This window comes from Daphnia pulicaria, chromosome 5 (genome assembly GCF_021234035.1).
Source record: "Daphnia pulicaria isolate SC F1-1A chromosome 5, SC_F0-13Bv2, whole genome shotgun sequence".
Classification (NCBI taxonomy): domain Eukaryota; kingdom Metazoa; phylum Arthropoda; class Branchiopoda; order Diplostraca; family Daphniidae; genus Daphnia; species Daphnia pulicaria.
Window position 1 is genome coordinate 587,580 of NC_060917.1, and position 22,492 is coordinate 610,071.

General features: G+C 38.6%; 5 protein-coding genes and 3 long non-coding RNA genes across 12 annotated transcripts; 4 read left to right on the forward strand and 4 right to left on the reverse strand.

Annotated features, from left to right (window-relative positions):
* The first annotated feature begins 1,103 nt into the window (after positions 1–1,103).
* On the forward strand, positions 1,104–6,103 carry LOC124340648 (xaa-Pro dipeptidase-like). Of its 3 annotated transcripts, none has more exons than XM_046793246.1 (13): positions 1,104–1,251; positions 1,310–1,629; positions 1,695–1,886; positions 1,951–1,998; positions 2,063–2,124; positions 2,188–2,232; positions 4,592–4,689; positions 4,762–4,813; positions 4,890–5,009; positions 5,082–5,230; positions 5,297–5,397; positions 5,468–5,814; positions 5,881–6,103. In XM_046793246.1, the coding sequence occupies exons 2-13, from the start codon at positions 1,441–1,443 to the stop codon at positions 5,918–5,920; spliced, it is 1,443 nt and encodes a 480-aa protein (XP_046649202.1). In that variant the 5' UTR covers positions 1,104–1,251; positions 1,310–1,440; the 3' UTR covers positions 5,921–6,103. The 3 variants fall into 3 exon arrangements, with proteins under 3 accessions (XP_046649202.1, XP_046649203.1, XP_046649201.1); XM_046793247.1 differs by having other exon boundaries at positions 1,119–1,251; positions 1,329–1,629; XM_046793245.1 differs by having other exon boundaries at positions 1,127–1,629.
* On the forward strand, positions 2,239–4,581 carry LOC124340645. Its single transcript, XM_046793238.1, has one exon. The coding sequence runs from the start codon at positions 2,509–2,511 to the stop codon at positions 4,483–4,485; it is 1,977 nt and encodes a 658-aa protein (XP_046649194.1). The 5' UTR covers positions 2,239–2,508; the 3' UTR covers positions 4,486–4,581.
* Positions 6,090–7,028, reverse strand: LOC124340672. The gene is made up of 2 exons (XM_046793291.1): positions 6,753–7,028; positions 6,090–6,697 (listed from the first exon to the last, which is right to left on the reverse strand). Exons 1-2 carry the CDS (start codon positions 6,848–6,850, stop codon positions 6,118–6,120), a joined length of 678 nt encoding a protein of 225 aa, XP_046649247.1. The 5' UTR covers positions 6,851–7,028; the 3' UTR covers positions 6,090–6,117.
* Positions 7,029–8,326: 1,298 nt separating this feature from the next.
* On the forward strand, positions 8,327–9,285 carry LOC124340613. The gene is made up of 3 exons (XM_046793178.1): positions 8,327–8,336; positions 8,378–8,722; positions 8,793–9,285. The coding sequence occupies exons 1-3, from the start codon at positions 8,327–8,329 to the stop codon at positions 9,110–9,112; spliced, it is 675 nt and encodes a 224-aa protein (XP_046649134.1). The 3' UTR covers positions 9,113–9,285.
* Positions 9,286–11,251: 1,966 nt separating this feature from the next.
* LOC124340665 lies at positions 11,252–13,112 on the reverse strand. 2 transcript variants are annotated; one of them, XR_006918144.1, is made up of 4 exons: positions 12,382–13,107; positions 12,135–12,310; positions 11,701–12,045; positions 11,252–11,630 (listed from the first exon to the last, which is right to left on the reverse strand). XR_006918144.1 is itself a non-coding variant. In XM_046793283.1 (4 exons), the coding sequence occupies exons 2-4, from the start codon at positions 12,197–12,199 to the stop codon at positions 11,311–11,313; spliced, it is 726 nt and encodes a 241-aa protein (XP_046649239.1). In that variant the 5' UTR covers positions 12,200–12,310; positions 12,382–13,112; the 3' UTR covers positions 11,252–11,310. The 2 variants fall into 2 exon arrangements, 1 of the variants encoding a protein (XP_046649239.1); XM_046793283.1 differs by having other exon boundaries at positions 12,139–12,310; positions 12,382–13,112.
* A 917-nt stretch (positions 13,113–14,029) lies between these two features.
* LOC124340686 lies at positions 14,030–15,309 on the forward strand. Of its 2 annotated transcripts, none has more exons than XR_006918161.1 (3): positions 14,030–14,040; positions 14,457–14,707; positions 15,122–15,309. It is a non-coding gene; the product is annotated as an uncharacterized LOC124340686 (long non-coding RNA). The 2 variants fall into 2 exon arrangements; XR_006918160.1 differs by lacking the exon at positions 14,030–14,040 and adding an exon at positions 14,208–14,348.
* A 2,504-nt stretch (positions 15,310–17,813) lies between these two features.
* LOC124340689 lies at positions 17,814–19,739 on the reverse strand. The gene is made up of 2 exons (XR_006918166.1): positions 18,739–19,739; positions 17,814–18,658 (listed from the first exon to the last, which is right to left on the reverse strand). It is a non-coding gene; the product is annotated as an uncharacterized LOC124340689 (long non-coding RNA).
* A 1,782-nt stretch (positions 19,740–21,521) lies between these two features.
* On the reverse strand, positions 21,522–22,166 carry LOC124340682. The gene is made up of 2 exons (XR_006918151.1): positions 22,022–22,166; positions 21,522–21,956 (listed from the first exon to the last, which is right to left on the reverse strand). It is a non-coding gene; the product is annotated as an uncharacterized LOC124340682 (long non-coding RNA).
* Positions 22,167–22,492: the final 326 nt, after the last annotated feature.

The window sequence follows — 22,492 nt, forward strand, 5'->3', positions numbered from 1 at the left end:
CTTTCGCTGCTTAACGTCGTGCAGACTATGCCGGACTGTCACTGTGCTGACAGAGAAAACATTGACAAAAAGGCGCTGGGGAAGGAGGAGGAATCCATGTGCGACATCGCCGATGTGGGTCTCTCTCGGAACCAGCAGCAGCTCGCGTCTTTTTTAAAAGAACAGAACACGGTGCCTAACGGATTTATTTATCTTGTAATGGCAGACGTTGCTGGGATGGGCCATCCGTTTCTCTCCAACGCCTGCAGTCATCGGAGACCTTTGGGGCCTTTTTTTCTCTCTCTCTCTCTGGTACACACGGTAACTACGGCGACCTTTGGGTATTGTGATAAGAATTCGACACCCCGCGTAGCTTCTCTAGCGACGGCCATACAAGCTTTTGGGTTCTTATATTTTCATTTCAAAAGGTGTATACACCACTGTACCAAGTGTGGTCGCCATTTAAGACCTCGTACCGCACACACGGCATCAGACACGGCCACTGGGAGGGGAGCAGCGGTGGTCTTGTTATTTGAAATAAAAACAATCTAAATAGAATAACATTATGGGGGGAAATATGGAAAAAACCATATCGAGTTGCGGTGAACTCGTAGGTCCCCAACAAGAAAGGAGACCACCCGTATTATACAGACGATTGGCGACATCCTCTCTAAACTCTCCCTGTGCTGTTGTTGTACTTATTATATGACCATGTAGTAGTAGTTCAATAAGGGACGACGCCGACGTGACCGACAATCCCTTTTGAAAAATGGTCTCCTGCTCAAGTTTATAGGTCACAGGGCTGAGGCTAAAACAACTGTGTTGACCACGTTTGAACACTGGGGTTTATGGGTCTTTGAAAGACCGCAATGGCGAATATTCACCGACATCGAACCGCTGCCTGTTCAAACCTTCAAAATACACGGCACATCTGGAGATAATAATTAAATCTCGTAGTTTCGAAATATTTTCATCGTGTTTGTTATTCCTAACCTTTACTACTTTCCATACGAGACCGTGAACATTGAACAATGAACATTGCGGCGCATGATTGCGGCCTTTTTTTAGCATTTTGAATTAGGTTTGAATCTAGCTCCACCTGTTGGCACGATTCAAAAGCTTTTGGAACAACAAATCAACAGAAGAAAAAAAAAACACACAAGTTTAAAGTCTCTGCTGGGAATCTTGCTCAGATATTCGCTCCTAGACATGATTAGGGGCGTTTCAACTGGTATCTGTTGTATTACTGGTAGTCTTGGTATCCCAAACAAGGTATTCAACTTTCTTGTATCTCGGTCGAAAGTTTATTTAACTCGTCACGATACCCAAGTGCGACTGCTTTTCTCAAGGGGACAATTCAAACGATCGGCTGTTGTTGACAGATTCCCCACCAAATCACTTGTAGATCACCAGCAACGTTATTTCAGAAACTTTGAAAGAAATCAATCAAGTCTGTCGAAAATGAGTCGCTACTTCTCACAAGGAGAGGGTACCATGCAAGTCCCTATGGATCTTTTTGCTGTGAATAGAGATCGCCTTTGCAAAAGTTTGAGACAACTGCCTAAACTACAAAAGAACAGTGTTGTAGTATTGCAGGGTGGTCAAGGAATTCCTCGCTATTGCACTGATGTTGAATATGTCTTCCGTCAGGTATATAACTACTGTTTGATATCAATACTTTAATTTTAAAACATATTTTTTCCTCCTTTTTGTAGGAGTCTTTCTTTCATTGGGCCTTTGGTGTCATAGAGCCTGATTTTTTTGGTGCCATTGAAGTAGAGTCTGGAACATCTCATCTCTTCATTCCGAAATATCCAGAGGCTTATGCTGTCTGGATGGGCAAGATTTTTAACTGTGATCATTACAAGCAAAAGTATGGAGTTGACCATGTTCATTATGTTGATGAGGCAAGTTGTCACATTTTTCATAACTAAAGAAATCAGGTTTTTATTTTCAATATTTTGCATTTAGATGGCAGTGATATTGGAAAATGCCAAAGCAGAAATAGTTCTCACAGTAGTAAGTCATAAAAAGTGCCAACTGAAGTTCAACATACAAAGTAAATATTTTTAATGAACTTTAGAAAGGCATGAACACGGACAGTAATCTGTGGACCCGTGAAGCCGTGTTTGAAGGAATGAGCAAGTAAACAATAATATATTCAAACTGAATTGAAAAACAAAGAGATTATTATGTTTGCATTGCTAGATTCAAAATTGATAACGAGTTGCTTCACCCTGTCATCGTCGAATGGTAAGTGATCTTTGATCATTCATAATAGATACGTATATTTGAATCGTATGAAACTGTGATTGTGAACTGTTCGCTCTGCCTGCCTCTTTGGTAAACGTTTACGCAAAGTTGCTGAACCTTATTTTGGTCTAGCAGACGAGTGGACGACGTGATTTTTGGTAAACCGTGTCGAGTATCTGGCATTCCTGTGATGTTTTTTACGAAATATTGAAGTCGTTATGTAAGCTGGGATACATTTTCGTATTTGAAGAAATTGTCTCAGTGAAAGTGAAAGCTATGGCTTTAGTTCTTCAAAGTTACTCTCGTTGGTTCTCATCAACGATCAGGCTTGTGTCACGAGTGAGTAGGGCAGGAAAAACAAAAAGGTGGTGCAGCAACGATGGCCAAACGCCCAGCTCGCAATTTGGTCACTCGGTGATCTTACTTCAAGACGGTTTAAATATTGAAGAACTCCCTATTGCAGTAAGAAGAGCCAACAGTCAATTTTTACAAATGAGAATGAAGAACCATTTAGTGGTAGACAATGACTGCTCAACGGGTGAAGCACCATCTGATTCAATCTTCAGAAAATGTTTAAATCTTGAAGCAGTAATTTCTAAATTGGATGAATTCAACATCGAAGAAGTGACTGCTCCAGTTGCCCATCAAGCCTTAGCCAGAATGGCAGAATTGGGAAGGAACATGGAGTACCGTAATAGTGGTGCAGAGCTAGACAAATCTTTCACTCTGGATTCTGTTCTACTTCAGCTGGGAACCACAATTTGCAAGACTGGAACAACAGATAATTTAATTGGAAGCCTACAATTAATTCTTTTGCCCTCATTCCCTTTCAGAGTTTCCTCACTGAGGATACTTTTGGCTGAAAATTGCCTTAATCGAGTGCTTGATAACCTGTGCAGCGTCGTTCAAGTATGTAAAATAATCGAACTCTTCTCGGCTATGTCACAACCAGAGTGGGCCGACAAATGTTGGGTTGGATTAATAGGCCGACAGATGACTGAATCCGACATATTGCGTGTGTTTCAAATTTTAACGCGTGTAAAGGAGAGCCAACGTGCCATTTTCCACTATGTCGAGCGAATACTGGTGTCCGGGATTAATCAATTAGACGAACGAGGAGTTCTACAAATTTTGTCGATTGTTGCTGACCTAAATCTTCCTCACAGACGAATTTGCACACTCGTTTCGAACTGGATGAAATTGAATTTACATACCATATCTGAAGACGGAATAGCCAAGTTGTTGAACCTGTACCGCCGATTGGATCATTCCGATAAATATTTCGTTCAAGCAGTCGAAAGATTCTTCAAATCCAGACAATCAACATCCAACAGACTTGATGAAGACCTGATAATCGCAGCATCGGATTATTTTCGCCATTTTCAATATTGCCCCACAGTAGTTTTCAATGTAGTGGCAGACGGGTTTTCCCGTATGGGTCATGAAAAATTGAGTGTTCGCACGGTTGAAGCTGTTTTGACCGCTTTCGGTTTGCTGGATTTTCATCCCGACAACGATTTTGCATTCTGGTCAGCTGCAGAGAAAGTGATCGAGAAAAGAATTGTTGAATTTCGACCGGAATCTCTCTTGGACGTCCTTTTGTCGTGTGTCTATCTTCAACGTTATCCAATGAACTTTATACCCCAAGTTTACTCTTCAAACTTCATCAATCGGGTGCACAGTCAAACGGAAGATATTATCGAGAATTGTCGCTCCAAGTTGAGATTACTAGATGCTGCCATGAGTTTCGAATGCGGCCAGTACGGTTCATCCTACTTTCAACCCAAGGACTACCACCCTAAAACGCTGCCGCGTGACGGTCGGATCATTCGGATGATCAATCAATTAGTCACCCCAATTCAAGAAATTTGCGGAGATCAATTCAAAGTCTTGCCTTCCACATTGTTAAGAGACCTCCCACTTAACCATGCGTACATGATTGATATTCTTGTTTCGCCAGCAAATGAAATGACCCAATGCCGTTACGGGAACAGTCGTGTCTCCGGAAAACGAAATTGCTTGGCAATCCTTATTCATCCACCAGAACACTATGCAATTCACTCGCCTTCAAAGAAAACATTCGTGGGCATCGAAGCTATGAGACATCGTCATCTGTTATTAATGGGATTTCAACCACTTCATCTTGATTGGCAAGAAGTTATCTCGTTGACGAACAAGAAAGAAACACAGTTGCTCCAGTCGTATATTGATAGTCGTCTTTTTTCCTTTTTGAATGACTGTACTCGCTTTTAACCGCAGGCTAAACAGTTATTTAATGTCCGTGTGATAATTTCGAAAATACATTTGCGCTCCGCTGTAAAAAAAAATCTCTTTTTTCTCGATTAATTTTGTTTAATAGTCGCGTAATCAAAACTTCGATGGAGTTGGACGTTCTTCGCTACGCCAATAAGGTTTCTTCAGCCGCCCACATTGCTGTGATGAAGGCTGTTCGGCCAGGTTAGCTTTAAACGCATTAAAAAAATTTCAAGACAATTGCTTTATTTTGATTTATTTTGATTTATTTTGCAGGCATGAAAGAATATCAGTGTGAATCAGTATTTCTTCACCACTCTTATTTCCAGTAAACGTGTTTTGGTTTTTTAATTATTATTATTTTAGCATTGAATAACTAACCACATGAAATTTAACTTCTATAGTGGTGGATGCCGTCATGTCTCTTATACCTGCATATGCGGATCTGGGGAGAACGGAAGTGTACTTCATTACGGTCACGCTGGAGCGCCCAATGATAAGCAAATTCGTGATGGCGACATGTGGTAGGTCTACATTGATTTCCATTCAAACAAAATACGGAGTGGAGTATACATACATTTTTGCATTTTTTTAAGTCTCTTTGATATGGGGGCGGAGTATTATTGTTTCGCTTCCGATATTACTTGTTCCTTCCCGGCCAATGGCAAGTTTACCGACCGCCAAAAGGGAATCTACAATGCCGTATTGGAAGCTAGTCGGGCCGTTATTGCTCACATTAAACCAGGTAAGTGGTCTGTTTGTTTGTTTTTTTAATTTACGGAAGATGTTAATTTCTTTTGAACGACCTTAGGCGTCAGCTGGATTGATATGCATTTGCTGGCGAATAGGGTGATGCTGAAGCATTTGAAAGAGCACGGTTTACTCCAAGGAGATGTCGACGACATGATGAAGGTAGTGCATAACTCATAAAGAAAAGAAAATTTGAAGATAATTTTTGTTTTTCGAATGTTCTTTCTGAAAGGCAAACTTGGCGGCTACGTTTCAGCCCCATGGTCTAGGCCATTTTATGGGCCTTGATGTTCACGATGTTGGTGGATATCTTGAGGGCCATCCTGCTCGTCCAGAGAAAGCTGGCCTGAAAAGTTTAAGAACAGCTCGTGTTCTCCAACCAGGAATGGTATTGACTGTTGAACCAGGATGTTATTTCATAGACCGATTGTTGGATCAAGCTCTGGAAGATCCCGAACTTTCTAAATTCTTGATTAAAGAAGCCGTAGCAGAGCACAGGGGATTCGGTGGAGTTCGTATTGAAGACGATATTGTCGTCACAGAGACGGGAGTCGAAGTAATGACTGAAGTCCCTAGAAGGTAAGAATCGCAAGTGATACTTGTATTTTTTAAAGTACAACTTAACCTTTTTGTATTGTTTTTCAGTACTGAGGAAATCGAAGCTACCATGTCCGTAAAATGTTAAGTGATCACAACGTATTAAGTATACTTATACCCTTATACAGCTTATAATATCGGCGATTCAATTTTATGTTTATCAATGCAGAAACTTATCATTACCCCTTATTTTTTTACTATCTTTGGTTAGTTGGTTAGCATGTAATATGTAAAAGGGGAAAAAATAATAAAAAAAGTGAAAGATTGGAAATTGATTTTATTATTTCACTTCACTGAACTGAGAAAAGATTGTAAAGAACCTTTCACAGAGGCATTGGTACTAATAGTTTTGGATATGTTCTTCAGTTGATTTCGAGAAAATTGCTGTTTTTTCCCTGGTTTTGTCACCTTGGTTGGTTTAGTAGGGGTTTTGCTTTTTTGCAGCTTTTCCTGTTGTTTACTGGGGTTGTTTTGATTGAAAGCAGCAGGTTTTTTCTTTTTACATTTCTTTTTTTCCTGATTGTCTGATGGAAGAAGAATTCGTTTGACTGACTTGACTTCCTTAGGAGGGAGAGGTGTTGGGAAGGCGGTCTGTTTGAAACAGCTACCACATTTAATAAGTAGGTTGGACTTATTTTCAGAGTAACGCTCAAGAATGTGTTTGTTAAAAGGGCTTATTTTCTTAGAATTTTTTGACTTAATTAAGACTTTCTGAATTGTTGCTGTTTTGAAAGTCTTCTTTAATTCCAATTTGTACTTCCCCATACTCCATGGATTACCACAACTCTGACATATGTTGGATTTACTGACCTTCCTAAATTTTACACCAACGTTTGTGAGGTTCACAGCTTTTTTGCATCTTAGCCTGTAAAGAGTCAAAACTTAAATTTTGAATTTACAATTTTCAAACTAAAACTTACAAAAGATTGGCTGTTATAGCTGGATGAACGTCAACAGTACTGATAGCAGCCTTCCACAAGAAAACTGAAGTTGAATTTTTCTCAGTAGTCTCAGCCATTATACTGTCCGTTATTCGTACAGATTTTACAAAACAAAGTAGATATTATAATATTAATCCTTACTTCTGAATTACATTCAGACTAAATAGCAAAAAACATTGTCAAAATTTTGTCAAATTCGTAAACAAGCCGGAACCAGGCCGGGACTATGTATGTACTGCCTGTACTTGTCAATCAGTTGTAATCTTAGCCGCTACGCTTCGCTACTTACTGCATTCTATCTTTTTTAAAATTATAAATAAAATCAACCAGTGAAATTATTGTTTGTCCTTGCATTATATCGAGAGGTTCCTGGTTGGAAAATTTTATATATTTTATCAAAAGTATGCGGTGTGTCTGTGACTAATGGATTAAACGGATTTACAGCTATACGTTTATTACGTTACACAGTGTGGCTTAGTGCGGCACATAAGGCAATTGTATTGTTTGCGCAGGCATGCCTACTTTAGACCTAATAGACACTAGTCCTTTTAACATGTAGACACTAGAACTTTACAATAGAACATAAACATAAGTCAGTTCTAGTGTCGTCAAAAATTTACATTTTAAAATTTAGCTAGGTCTAGTGTCTCTACTTCTAGTTCTAGCGTCTTCGAAGACATTTTAAATTTTAACGTTATAAAATTTACAAAATCCAAATTAAATTTTTTAATTCCAAATTGTCAAAGTTTTAACATAGTTTTAAATACTGTTTAGTTCTAGTGTCCTATAAGCTAGTTCTAGTGTCTCCTTAATTTAAAAGTTAAAAAAGAAATGTTTGTTCTATTGTCTTCGATAACACTATGAGTGTTAAATGTTAAATTTCAACATGGGTTGCACTGAGCCAGCTCAGGCGCGGGTGAGCCCGTCGGCGGCACGGTATTTAAGCGATCCAAGCGGCTGATGGCCGCAACTCGTCCTTAGCGTCAGACGACTGTTTTGAAAATAGCTCACCCCCGCCTGAGCTAGCCCACCTCTTCGTTTGAACTGTCAGGTGCTTTAATTATTCGTTTACCAAGTGCTTTCTATTTACCTTTTTTAAAGTGTGATTGTGATGGAGAACTCTGACTGTGAAAAAAGTGATGAAGGTGATTATCTTCAAGTGAAACAAACGAAAGTGTTTTTGGCAATTTAAAAAAAGCCCTCTTGGGATTGGCGATGGATTGAGTGAATCAGCAAGAAAACGTCGGACATTAGCATTTAAAAAAGAGGTAATTGCGTATTTCTTTATATTGCATACTAAGTGTTGATCAATTAGTCTTGATATTTCTTGTTTGTACAGGCTGAAAAGTTCTGCGAGAAGTTCAAGCTAGAAATACTGCTTGGAATTCATTCCCCTACAGCTGTTAGAAAAAGCTGGCATTTTGATGGCTATGGATGAAGCAATTTGCTAATGAGACTGATATTGGAAAGAAGATCAAGACCAACTTACAACTATTATCAACAGTTGGTTGGTAGGTATGTAGTATACTGTTCTCAGTATCACCATTCATAAAATGGTTTATTGTGTAGTATTTACATGTCAGTAATGTAATATTTTAATTTAGATGACAAGATAAACTTGCAAGAAGCAGTTACTGCATCCAGTGACATTACTGGACCGTTTATCAGCGCTGTAGGAGAGGAAGCAATAATTGTTGCTCAGCAGTGTGGTGCCAGTAGGCAACAAGAGTTGGAAGCATCAAAGAAAAAAAAGGAGGAGAACCGAATCAAAAGGATGGGCCATGCTTATGGTCGCAAAAAAATAAGTCAAAAGACAACAAACTCAAGTTCAGGATCTTTCGCCGTATCCCCTTCACCTTCGAAATCTATTTCTTCTGGCAGCAGCTTGGTGGCGACAAGCACTTCTCCCTTTAAAGCTTCCCTGTGCAACACCATTGAAGACACACAAGGTAGTATTTAGTTAATACACACGAAAAGTAATGTTTACTGATGAATAAATCTTTAAAAAAATTTGTACAGGTGTAAAACGGAAGATATTTGATCGAACGGAATCTGACATCCAAGATGTGGTAGTAATCTCCGACCTTGACGAAGCTTATTCTGAGGTCTCAAATGAGTTACCGCCAACTCCTCCACCTAGTAGATTATCTTCCCTACTGGCAGCTCAGACTGTCGCTATTGGAAAGCGCACTGTAACTGCCCCAGATCCAGCGACTGGCAGGAAGACTTTCTCGGCGTCCTCGGATGAAAATGTCGCTGCGTCAGCTGCCCTGACACCTCCGGCTTTCGCCGTTAGAATGAGGACAGCAACTGCAAGTGGCTTAGTTCCTGATGCCTAGCAGGAAGACTATCACGTCGTCTTCGGATGACGTCGCTATTTTGGCTCCCCTGACAGCTCATAAAGAAAAAAATCCCCGTTTGTTTTATAATTGTAATGATTTTGTTTGTACAGCATTGTATTATGGCTACTTCTTCTCTCAATTTCCTAAGAAAATAAAGAATTCGGAATAAATCTTTGCGTGTGAATATACTATACTGCACGTCTGTAAACATAGCACAAGGAAAAAATTATGGAATTTACGGTTTTAGTTTCGCGCGCCAGACCCTCGCTAATAGTCATCGAAAACTGAACTTGTCGCGTGTTCATATTTTTTAATCATCTTCCGTGTAGAGAAGCTGCTGGCATATTACACCTTCGCCAAATTGATATTCCAGTAGCTTACTAATTGCACCTAGCCGCATCTATAGCTACTAAACGAAAACTTTATCGAAGCGGTAACACTTTGTATAGCCAATGAGGAAAATAGAACACACACACAACAACTATGCAACTCACGGCAACTCATAACGCGATTGTGTCTATTATGTAACATCCATGCTGGGCAATAGCCTATTTCGTGTTCTTCTGGGAACAAACCTTTTCGGCGATGAAGCCTCGTCGACCGGCAACCACAGCTGGCGACCAACGTACGTTCACGGATCACGGTACGTTGAATATAATGCGTTTCTTAACGAAATGAAACTTTTTGTCCACTTTCGATGGTTCGGCTCGCCGGCTCGGTTTGGTTATATTCATTCCCTCACTTGATTTTCTACGGCGTGTCCCGGTGTCGCAGTAGTCCAGCGCCCGAGTTTCGGCCCATGTGATCAAAATCCGTAATCTGCAGCACAGCACAACGCGTCCAGTTCGGCCGTTTTGAGCAGAGTTGTAATATACAGACAATTTTAGTATATCGGGAAATATTTTGTTTACTGTAATCATGAAATTGAAGTGTCTTCAAGATTGAGATCATGGCCGATAATGGTTGGCTGTACCCGGCTGTACGTTACGAACGAGATACTTCAATTATACTTTTGAATTTATATTCCATTGTAGGCCTAGATTGGCCGTGTCCCTATATAGAGTTTTCGAGAGTATACAGGGCAAGTCGTTGCTCTACACACCAGGCTCTGGTTTATTATAGCTTAGTCCGTGATATTATAGCTAGTCTTTAATTGTGTGCGGTTTATCAGTAACTTCGTATCTGGAAGATAAGATAATCATGACCAAACTGTATGAATTCAATTTTTATTTTACAAGACACTTTATCGCCAGTCCAACTCCAACCACAGAAAAACTTGTGTTATAGACATGGTGATTGCAGTAATTTATTTTCATTCCCTTCAAATCTAAAAATACGTTATTGGAAACGGTCAATGGTGTTATACGGACTATCGTTTTACACAACCACGGCGTCACTGGTAAAAATGAATACATCGATCGTTTGCAGTTTTAAGATTTTCACATGTTTTTTTTTTCAAATATAGTTTTCATAAGTAAATTATACTAACCGCTATGCTACCGTTATTATGACCACACTTTTGCGGTCTGTTTCCGTAAATTCCGTCGTTATCAACAAAGAGTTGTTTCTGAATAAACCTCGTCTGAAACTAATACCTAATACCATGTATGCTCTATCGGCTATATCTACTAATCTGTAATCTTAGAATACACGAAAGATTTAAAAAAAAAATCATGTCTCTTTTATGAGCTCTTTTTATTAAGAGAAATACACGAATGAACACAAACACAAGAAAAGTGGATGAACATTAGCGCGCAATAATATAAGAGATTTTCTTCTATCCTTCTTCCGCATCATCTTCTGTTTCACATCCGTCTTTTTGCATTTCGTCATCATCCATCATCGGAGTTTCTAGGAAAACCGAGGACGCCGGAATCGTCTTCCCTCCTACCGCTGGAACTGGGGCAGTTGCAGTAAGAGACACCTTTTCAATAGCTACAGATGGAGCTTCTAGGGAAACCGTGGACGCCAGAAACGTCTTCCTTCCGGCCGCTGGAACTCGGGCAATTGCAGTAACAGACACCTTTCTAATAGCGACAGATGGATCCGCCAGGGAAGCCGAGGATGCCGAAATCGTCTTCCTATTGGCCGCGGGAACTCGTGCAGTTATAGTCTTCTCTCGAATAGCGACATTCGGAGCTGTCAGGGGAGCCGAGATAGCGACGTCATCCGAAGACGACGTGATAGTCTTCCTGCTAGGCATCAGGAACTAAGCCACTTGCAGTTGCTGTCCTCATTCTAACGGCGAAAGCCGGAGGTGTCAGGGCAGCTGACGCAGCGACATTTTCATCCGAGGACGCCGAGAAAGTCTTCCTGCCAGTCGCTGGATCTGGGGCAGTTACAGTGCGCTTTCCAATAGCGACAGTCTGAGCTGCCAGTAGGGAAGATAATCTACTAGGTGGAGGAGTTGGCGGTAACTCATTTGAGACCTCAGAATAAGCTTCGTCAAGGTCGGAGATTACTACCACATCTTGGATGTCAGATTCCGTTCGATCAAATATCTTCCGTTTTACACCTGTACAAATTTTTTTAAAGATTTATTCATCAGTAAACATTACTTTTCGTGTGTATTAACTAAATACTACCTTGTGTGTCTTCAATGGTGTTGCACAGGGAAGCTTTAAAGGGAGAAGTGCTTGTCGCCACCAAGCTGCTGCCAGAAGAAATAGATTTCGAAGGTGAAGGGGATACGGCGAAAGATCCTGAACTTGAGTTTGTTGTCTTTTGACTTATTTTTTTGCGACCATAAGCATGGCCCATCCTTTTGATTCGGTTCTCCTCCTTTTTTTTCTTTGATGCTTCCAACTCTTGTTGCCTACTGGCACCACACTGCTGAGCAACAATTATTGCTTCCTCTCCTACAGCGCTGATAAACGGTCCAGTAATGTCACTGGATGCAGTAACTGCTTCTTGCAAGTTTATCTTGTCATCTAAATTAAAATATTACATTACTGACATGTAAATACTACACAATAAACCATTTTATGAATGGTGATACTGAGAACAGTATACTACATACCTACCAACCAACTGTTGATAATAGTTGTAAGTCGGTCTTGATCTTCTTTCCAATATCAGTCTCATTAGCAAATTGCTTCATCCATAGCCATCAAAATGCCAGCTTTTTCTAACAGCTGTAGGGGAATGAATTCCAAGCAGTATTTCTAGCTTGAACTTCTCGCAGAACTTTTCAGCCTGTACAAACAAGAAATATCAAGACTAATTGATCAACACTTAGTATGCAATATAAAGAAATACGCAATTACCTCTTTTTTAAATGCTAATGTCCGACGTTTTCTTGCTGATTCACTCAATCCATCGCCAATCCCAAGAGGGCTTTTTTTAAATTGCCAAAAACACTTTCGTTTGTTTCACTTGAAGATAATCACCTTCATCACTTTTTTCACAGTCAGAGTTCTCCATCACAATCACACTTTAAAAAAGGTAAATAGAAAGCACTTGGTAAACGAATAATTAAAGCACCTGACAGTTCAAACGAAGAGGTGGGCTAGCTCAGGCGGGGGTGAGCTATTTTCAAAACAGTCGTCTGACGCTAAGGACGAGTTGCGGCCATCAGCCGCTTGGATCGCTTAAATACCGTGCCGCCGACGGGCTCACCCGCGCCTGAGCTGGCTCAGTGCAACCCATGTTGAAATTTAACATTTAACACTCATAGTGTTATCGAAGACAATAGAACAAACATTTCTTTTTTAACTTTTAAATTAAGGAGACACTAGAACTAGCTTATAGGACACTAGAACTAAACAGTATTTAAAACTATGTTAAAACTTTGACAATTTGGAATTAAAAAATTTAATTTGGATTTTGTAAATTTTATAACGTTAAAATTTAAAATGTCTTCGAAGACGCTAGAACTAGAAGTAGAGACACTAGACCTAGCTAAATTTTAAAATGTAAATTTTTGACGACACTAGAACTGACTTATGTTTATGTTCTATTGTAAAGTTCTAGTGTCTACATGTTAAAAGGACTAGTGTCTATGTGGTTCATTGTCGCTTTCCCTTTGCGCATTGTGCATCTCAACTTTGACATCAATGCATTACGATAGAAAAATCGAGTTGATTTGATTTTTAATTTGAAGAACAGAAGGTGCTGCTGCTGGCCATGTCTGATTACAGCGCTTACGTCAGAGAGTTATTCACAAGGGCGCTTCACGGCTGGATAGAGTCCGAGTATCAACGGCAACCTAGGCTGCGTGCGTCCACCTGGCTTCAAGTTATTTTGCACTGTCTTGTTACATTGAAATGCATTTGATTTTATCTTTATAGTTGGGCAGATGACGTTGAGCTGTCTGAAAGCAATCCAGCCGTTCCGTTCAGTCGTTCGTGGGGCTGTTGCCTGAGGGTTGCTGACAGTAGAACTCCAAAGACAGAAGAACTCCACCGACAATAGAACCCCAATATTTTTAATAATTTTTAAAAACTTCTTTGTATGTATGCGACAGTAGAACCCCAAAGACATAAGAACTTCTTTTTTAAATATTAACCCGACAATAGAACTCCAGTGCCCGACAGTAGAACTCCACTACGCGACAATAGAACTCCAATAATTTTTTTTTGTTATTTTCATCTAATAGAACTCCAACGATTTTAAAATTATTTTCATGGCCGACAGTAGAACTCCATTGAATTTTAAATATTTTAAATGTCCGTCAATAGAACTCCAACGATTTAAAAATATGTACTGCAGTTCTATTGTAGGGTATTTTTAATAATATTTAAAAAAGGAGTTCTTATGTCTTTGGAGTTCTACTGTCGTTGGAGTTCTACGGTCGCCACTCGCCATACTTGTCTAATGGCTATTGGCTGTCACTAGGTGGATAAAACTATGTCCGCTAGATGGCGCGAATGGGTCCGTTAGTGACAAAATTTCTGCCATTTCTTCTAAAGACACTGAATGGAAAGGTATACAGTTACTCATTCTTGTGTGTTTTTTCCATGTTTTTTCCTAACATACTTCGTGTGTTGAAACTGCTATTCATTTTTTCCAAAATGTCTTGCTCGTTTCGTCACATGCGGAACACTTTCAGAACAATTAAAGCAATTTTAGTTGATCGCTACTACAGATTTAGTTAATGACTAAGAGAGTAGACCCCTTTGCTTCTTTGTTATGGCAATTATGAGTTAAGACCATTATGGAAATGTTGATTACATTTGGTATTTTCAAGTTGGAAAACTTGACAACTAAAAATTCCTTTGAAAGATTTATCAGGGTAATTATGAGAGATTGTATAGTTTAACTTCATACTACTGTCGTTTTGTTTATGTCACATGAGATTCTGTTCCTTGATAGTAACTTGATTTTGTTTTTCAATACCCAGGTGAAGTCTGCGCTTCTTTGTTGCAGTCTAATGTGCACATGGATTGGTTGCAGTCATCCAGTGAAAGGTGTGATTAAACTTAGCTGTTTGCATGCAGTCTTTGGTGCCGATTTTGTCCTGGAGTGTGGGAGAGTTCCATGCTTCAAGCCTTCTGGGATCAGCCCATATCTGAGTTGACGCTGGATCATGCTGCATTGTGGTTGCCAAAATGTTGGACATCTAATAGAACTGCAAGAAGACTCCTTGAAATGGTAATTTGATAAAAATTATAAGTTCTAACTTGGGAAGTATCATGCTTGGACTACTATAATTGGCTTACATGGTTTAATTTTAACATATTGGGATTTCATCATGTCAACAGCTCTTTCCTTCGATCATATGTAAATTGAGTTATAGATTGTTTAAGGGGAATTGGTTAACAAGATAGGCAGATACTGTAGAAGAATGTTTTTGTTTCGCTGCAGAGCACTACAAATTTCAAATGAATTTGTATTGAAATCTTAAATGAGTAATCTAGTTTTATGTACATTTTTGTTTAAACTATAGTTATCAGATAGTGTTCCCATAGAATATTTGGGTGAACTCCATTTGAAGTGATTTTTTTTTGTTTTATACAAAATTTCCATTGATCAAACATTAATTTGATAATTTCATTTTGGTCATAGGTTTATGTTTACGTAGAAGTGATGTTGCTGTCCTATATGGCATGTTGATGCAGCCTATACTGGTGAAAGATTTTTTTCATCGAGTTGTGCTGTTGCTGTTCCTTGGTGCCGGACTACTGGTGTTGTGCACAAAAGTTACATCCAGTTGTAATTGTTATTTGTGTCTATGCAGTTAACCGTTTAAATGTTGAAAAGGAACAAGACAGTTCCTTGGTGTTGAATCGCTGGTGTTGTGCTACATAAGTTACATCCAGTATTTTGTTTAATTGCTATTTGCGTCTATGAAACTAACTGTTTATATGTTGAGAATGAAAAAAAAATAGTATTACGGGGAATTTTTACGTTGAACAAATAATAAACATGCCTTCGCGATTGGGAAACCAGCGAGGGGTAAATTGGGGGGGGGGGGGGGGGTCATTAACTAGAACATGTCGTTTTGTTTTAATAAGGTAGAAATAAAACCTTTGTCTATCACATCCATATACTTACCCATATAACCACACCTATTCTGCAAACCCCATAACCTCCATCAACATCCATTCCTTAAACCCCAATTTCCCCACCAATGTTAAATATTTGTAACATATATATGATAATATTAAATAAAAACGTAGGAACACGTAAAACCCAATTATATTCCGTAACACCCAAAAAATTAACAATTCATTAAACAGAGCGTCCGGTTCTTGACAATTTTTTTTGTGCGAGGCTGTTTAGCAAGCAATCCGCCACCCAATTTGACAAAAAGTTATAATTTATTTTCACGGAAATTGCGTCAGACAGTTAAAAAATTTCTAGTTCAACAGTCTCATGTAGAAATTTGCATCCAGTCTACTGATGCAAATCACGATTCTTTCAGTTTTATTATTTAGGAGATGTGTTAACAAAAATTGTGGGTAACCAATAAATCGAACTAAACCACTTTTCAGAGTATTTTGAAGTGGTTTGAGATCACAATAGAATCTAAACACACTATAGACCACTTCAAAATATTCTGAAAAAGTGGATTAGTTCTATTTTTAGGTTTAACCACAATTTTTGTTAACACATCTCATAAATAATAAAAATGAAAGAATCGTGATTTGTACCAAGAATAGATCCAAAATTCTACATGTGACTGTTAAATTAGAAATTTTGTAACCGTCTGACGCAATTTCCGTGAAAACAAACTATCACTTTTTGTCAAATTGGGTGGCGGATTACTTGCTAAAACTCGCACATGCAGTGTCGGCGTAGATCCAGGGAGATTACCTGGAAATGGAAGAAGAGAGAAGAGTGCGAGGCAAGTTTTACTGGGGAGCGATTAGTCATACTAGGCTTCCGGGTTAGACTCATGACCCTCTAAAAGTTTTCGTCGGATCATGCGCCTTCCAAGTCCCCGTTCGACCAGAGCCCTCCCCTCCTCCTGGTTTCACAGCGGGTGAGTGACCACCGGCGGGCGTTGGTTAGTGGTTAGTTAGGGAAACGGGGCCACAGAAAAGAAGGGAGCCCAGATATGCACTTTCAATTTATCCAACATCTACACAACTGATCAGTCTTGAATTATGGCAGTCTCTTGTCAGTGTTCACCAATGGATGAAGTCCATGATAAGTAGCGAAGGAGTTACCCTGTAAGCAGATGAACAATTTATTTGGATGACAGTAATTTTAAATAAGATTGCAACAGAAAGCAATACCTTAAATCAAAAGGGCCTGTATAAGGAAGTTAAAACATGACTTCTCATAAAGTCTGTCATGTAAATTTAGAAACCTGTAGTTTAAAACCTGTAAAAAAAAAAAAGAAAAAAAAGTCATCTTGGTTAAATTTTGTCAACGATGTGCTTGACGTCTTTGATCTTAAGGAATAGTTAAACAGTTATTAGTATACACTCGAAATCATCTCTTAAACATTAGATAGACTTAAGTGCAGATAGAACCTGTCAATTTAGAGAATAAAATGATCTTGTTTCTTATTTATTGTCATCGATGTCAAGATAGTCACTACAACTTGCTAATGTGTAACTAATGTGTTTGATTTGGTAATAAAATTATCATGTTATGCTTACCTTTTTGCATTTACCAACAAATTATGTTATTTGCCTATTTGGTAGCTGAAGTTATGGTTAGTATGAAATTTTCAGGAATTCATTGCAAACAGGGAATGCCAATCAGTGATCCATGGACCTGCATGGACCATGGATATCACTTGATGGGACAACAGATATGACCCAATATCTAGCAATAGTATTATACAGAGATGTAGTGTAACAACAATCACTCTACAATGTTTACGTAGTATCAAATTAAGTTTGAATTTGGTTAATTGCACAAAGAAAATCGAACAGAGAGAACGAAACTGAACAACGCGAACACCTCATCAGATTTGTTCGGCTGTTCTCCACGAGAAAACAATACCGATCGCCATCTAGCGTGTAAATTTGCAACAATTATTTTGCTGATACACCGGAATTTTCAGCTTTGGACAGCGGATGGCCGGATTGTGAGCTTGACTCGATTGCTGTTGATTTTTCCTTTTTTTATCAGTAAAGCAGAGACACACAAAAAGCAAAAGACGTAAAAAAAGTACAAGACGTTCAGTAACTCGCTGATGGCCCTATAATACGACATTAATAACAATAATCCGACTAAAATGAACGCTCTTGATCTGCATGGTAAAGACAACATTTGTGTTGAAATAAAACAAAGAAAGCGATTAGTTTATCCATCGTTTACTCCAACACGCCGGAGAAAAACGAGTGTGAAGGGGTTACACACATTTAAATCCTTCCTGGAACTCGTTTTCTTTTTTAAAACTTCTTAAGACAGCACATTCCCTCATCACAACTTGCAATCTCTCCAGTCCTGACGAAAAAAATACGCACACGGAACACACACAAAAAAGAGAGGGGAGGATATGTACACATTAATTGTTAAAAATTGAAAGGTATAAGTGAATCTTCTTCTATGAAGGATAAGGAGAAAACATGGACAAAGCAGGGAGTGAAACTAAAGGAATAATACTCAATCTCAAATTTCAAAAGTAAATATATAAGAATCGAATCGAGAAAGTCTATAAAACACCCTAGAAAGGAGGCAGTTTGATAGAAAAGGGGAAATAAAAGTTTTCGTCGGAACAAAAGTCATGCAGATGTTTATGAAAATAGTTAAAAACTGGTCCGGGATACATAATGATCTGAAGTCATCAAAACATTTCATCCAGCTCGAACAGTAATAGGTATTTCAGTTAAATTATTTTGTCCCAAGTGTTAACGAAGTCAAATGACCAAAAATGCAGGATGACAGGAAGACATTATAAGCGCACAAAACGTTTTTCTACAGTTCAGCGGCTCTAACAAACTAAATTTCCTACAAATATTCAATAATTTCTTAATGCCATAATACTTTCAAATCGCACGGAAAGGTGACTAGTGTGTAACTTCTTGGTAGAAGACAAGCTGCCTCTTCTTCTGCAAGTTCCGAGGTTGGTGAAAACTTCACGTACCGCCTTTTCTACACTGACCGAGAGCCCGGATTTACTCTCTAATCAATCAGTGAAACCTGCATCGAATGGACCAAAAGTTCATTATTAGATAAAACAGAAATGAGAAGTTAAATACTCTAACATAGATTAAACTTACTGTGAGGACTGAGGATGGCTACAAGTTGATCACGCTGCCGTTTCATATGCTGTAGAAAGCAACCGCCTAACTTTTCCGACCTTTTCCGACCTTTCTTAAGGCACTTCGTTCTGCTGGATCAATTTGATGGATATACCCACCGTCCGGTATCCCGAGTTAAGACTTAGGATCGAAGTAGATCCTATTGGAGAATCATGCGAATCGACCCATTACAGTTACCACTCCCATCGCTAAAAAAACGGAATATTATATATAACTGTCTTTAAATGTTCTGTTACATCACCCACAATGAAAAAATAACTAATTTAAGGAATATTTTCTGTGTCTCTATAAAACTTTTCAGGAAACATTCACATGATTGAGGATGTCTAACTTTGTTCACCCATCAATATATCTCAAAGAACTTTAACCCCTTAGCCAGCCAGTCTTTGCATATCCATGGCTCCTTGGCTCCATGCCCCTTTCATTGCTCTTGATGCATTTTATTCAGATGAGCTGCAGTGTTATTTCCATTACTCACCAAAGGAACCTGGATATAATACATAGTGAATGAGGCTGAAAAGAAATCTGTTTACATTAGCAAATGCCGTCAAGCATTTGGATCTAATCATCTCTGCCATTATCACATGTATGATAAAAAAATTAAACTTTCTGGCCTGAATGGCAGTGAAATTGCAATATCACAAAATATAGATATAATATCAAGTAAATATCTCAAAAAAGTCAAATGACACACCCATGTAATCAAGGAGGTGACTATTTCTCATGATAAACTACCTTGCATCTGGTCAGCTTATATACCCCTTCACACCTTAAAAATGTAATTGATCTAAGTTAAAAATCAAAAGATAAGCTTCCAGATCTATATCTACGTATTTAGCCTCTCGAACTACATCATGGTCTTAGTAAGTAACGAAACAACCTACACAATAAAGCCAAAATCCGAAACCAAAACAGTGTGGTAATATCAGAGACTACAGAAGTCTGCGGTATCAGCTATCACATATGGGTGTTACTAAAACGCGAAGCGAAACGGCGGAACGCGAAACTCCTAAAACGCAAAACAGTGGTGCGAAACGGTCCCAAAAATTTTCGGGACCGTTTCGCAGTTTAGGCGCTAGAGGTCTTACTAAAATGCGAAACCATAGACGCGAAACAGTCAACGTCAGTGGCTCAGTGGTAAGTGCATTGTTAAAAGTTAACTACTTACTAACCTAACTAACTACCGAACTGGCTTTTGATATGTATGTTGGCAGTTGAGTTTAAATGTGTGTACACGGAACGCTCTGTCTCGGTTTGTCTCATTGAAAAAAGCAGCAGCAAAAAATAAAAATAAAAAAGCAGAAAAGTTGAAATTATTCGAGAGAGAAAAAGAAAAACAAGTTCCTTTCAAAGAGACTAAGTAGTCACGAAGACGTCGTTATCGTTCGTTTTTTTTCTTTTGGCTTCTTCTTCTTTTTGACTCTTTTTTTCTCGTCGACTGATGTTAAAAAAAAATAAAAAAATAAAAAGTATTAATATAATACTCAAATGTCTACACGGTTGGTACTATTATACACATCATCCCACAGCTTCAAACCAAACATATAATATTTCAACCGGTGTGTGTTAATGATGATGAGCACCGGTCTCGTCATATCACGACCACCACTTCTTTTATAATTTAGCGTTATAGACGACAAAATAAATCTATTCCGATCAATTCTGATTGCGAGTCAAACACATAAAAATGTCGTCCTTGGGAATATGATTTCTTTTTCTATCAAATTAAAAAAGAAAATAATAAAGTAGAAGATTTATTTTTTGGGGTTATTTTGTTTAAGAGCCTTTTATTTTCTAAACGCTCCGGAGCATTCGAATAAAAGAGCATCCATCAGCAATGGCGAGACGTTGTGCAAGAGTAACTTCGGTTTTGCCACGCTCCAAGTGCTTCGACCGGCTTCGACAAAATACGACGGAAAATACACAGCCATATGGCCAGGGTGAGAAAGCGCAAAGCGGCATACATGCATTCATTGCCTTACTCATTATCAAAATCAATTAACGGCGAATTATCTTGTGTAGAATTGATGCCCAAATAGCTATACCGGCCAGTTTAATATCAGAAACTATAACCTATTTATGTCTGAGTCTGTAATTATTGACTTTGTACGAAAATATGTATGAATAAACCAACAGAACTTGTTACCAAGCCCATCTTTGTTATTCAATTACTCTTTGAATCTGTTCAAACTACAATAAACGGTGGAATTCAAGATGTTCATATTATTTATTTAAATTAAATAATAGTATCATTTTTAAATTTCAAAAGTAAAATATTTCGCAAGTAGTTTCGCAATTTAGGATGCCCTTGGGCGTTCAGAAATTTAAAAACAGGAAATTTTTATATTTCAAAAATCAAAGGTTTCGCAAATGGTTTCGCACTTTAGGATGCCCTTAGGCCATTGGACCCGCGAAACGGTCCCCAATTTTTGGGACCGTTTAGCACCACTGTTTCGCGTTTTAGGAGTTTCGCGTTCCGCCGTTTCGCTTCGCGTTTTAGTAACACCCATCACATATGACAGAATGTCAGAATGAAGCAGACGACTGTTAAGAATTGATCAACAAAGAAATATATAATTGTTCCCCTAGATGTCTCGCTATAATGGCGACGACAATTTGAACGGAATCTATGCGAGTCGGAATTTTTTAAAAGATTAAACTATGTTAACCGTCTAGTCCCACGTAGCAAATTTTAAATTTAAATAGAAGCTCATGCGAGGTAAAAAAAAATGAGTGGTACATGAGATTTTATTGCAAGTATCACTGTCAGGAAATTATCGCTCATTGTATTTGCGCACAGCACATTGAATGGCAGTTCAAAAGAAGGATACGGGAAAAAAAAATTCCCTTGAATTGACCTTGATTCCGATTATGCGATACGTTATTTACATCTCGTAAGGAAAAAAAACAGATGCAGATTGAAAACATGATGTAGACGAGTGTGTCAAGTTGAAGTTGATTTTTCCTCTAGTAGGTAACGGCTGCGGGAGCAAAAATACTTTTGAAGAAACCTTTGATGGCAGGCCAGATCGCGAACAGAGCTAACAAGCCAAACGTACGCTCTTCTGCAGGAGTCTCCTCCTGAACTTGAGGAGAATTTAAACTAGCCGCCAAAATCTCCATGCTGAGAACAGCAACTAGGACAGCCATTGCCAAAATAGTTTTCATCATTTTGCCTGTTAAACAAATACAAATTAAGAGTAAACTTAAAAAAAAAATACTGCAATTGTGAATGACTTACCGAAATGTGTAAAAGGAGACTGAAGAAATTGAAAACAAATGCGATTGAGGAGCGGAAAAGAGCGATCAAGTTCTTCCGTGGTCAAATGAATTCTGTGCATACAACTAGCAACACCTCACATTTTATACCTTGGCGAGTTTGTCCGGAAACCACAACAACTTTGAGAACTATATGTTTATTCGTCGATTCTTATAGGCTCAAACTTTCTCCTCAAACGGAGGCTGTTTGACCTATTTTGGTTTATATTTTTTATACTACACTTAAACGGTACCTCGTTCCAAATAGTAGAGAATTCTGACCTGCTACCCCTCTGCTATACGGGACATACGGACAAGGTCTTCCGGGTCGATACACTTCCAGGTCGCCATACTTAATCGCCTACTTTCTCAAGGGAACAGTTAGGTTAACCATAAACCGTTAGAATCTCACAGATTTTTAAAATCGAATAAGTCAAAACTACTTTTGTATTTC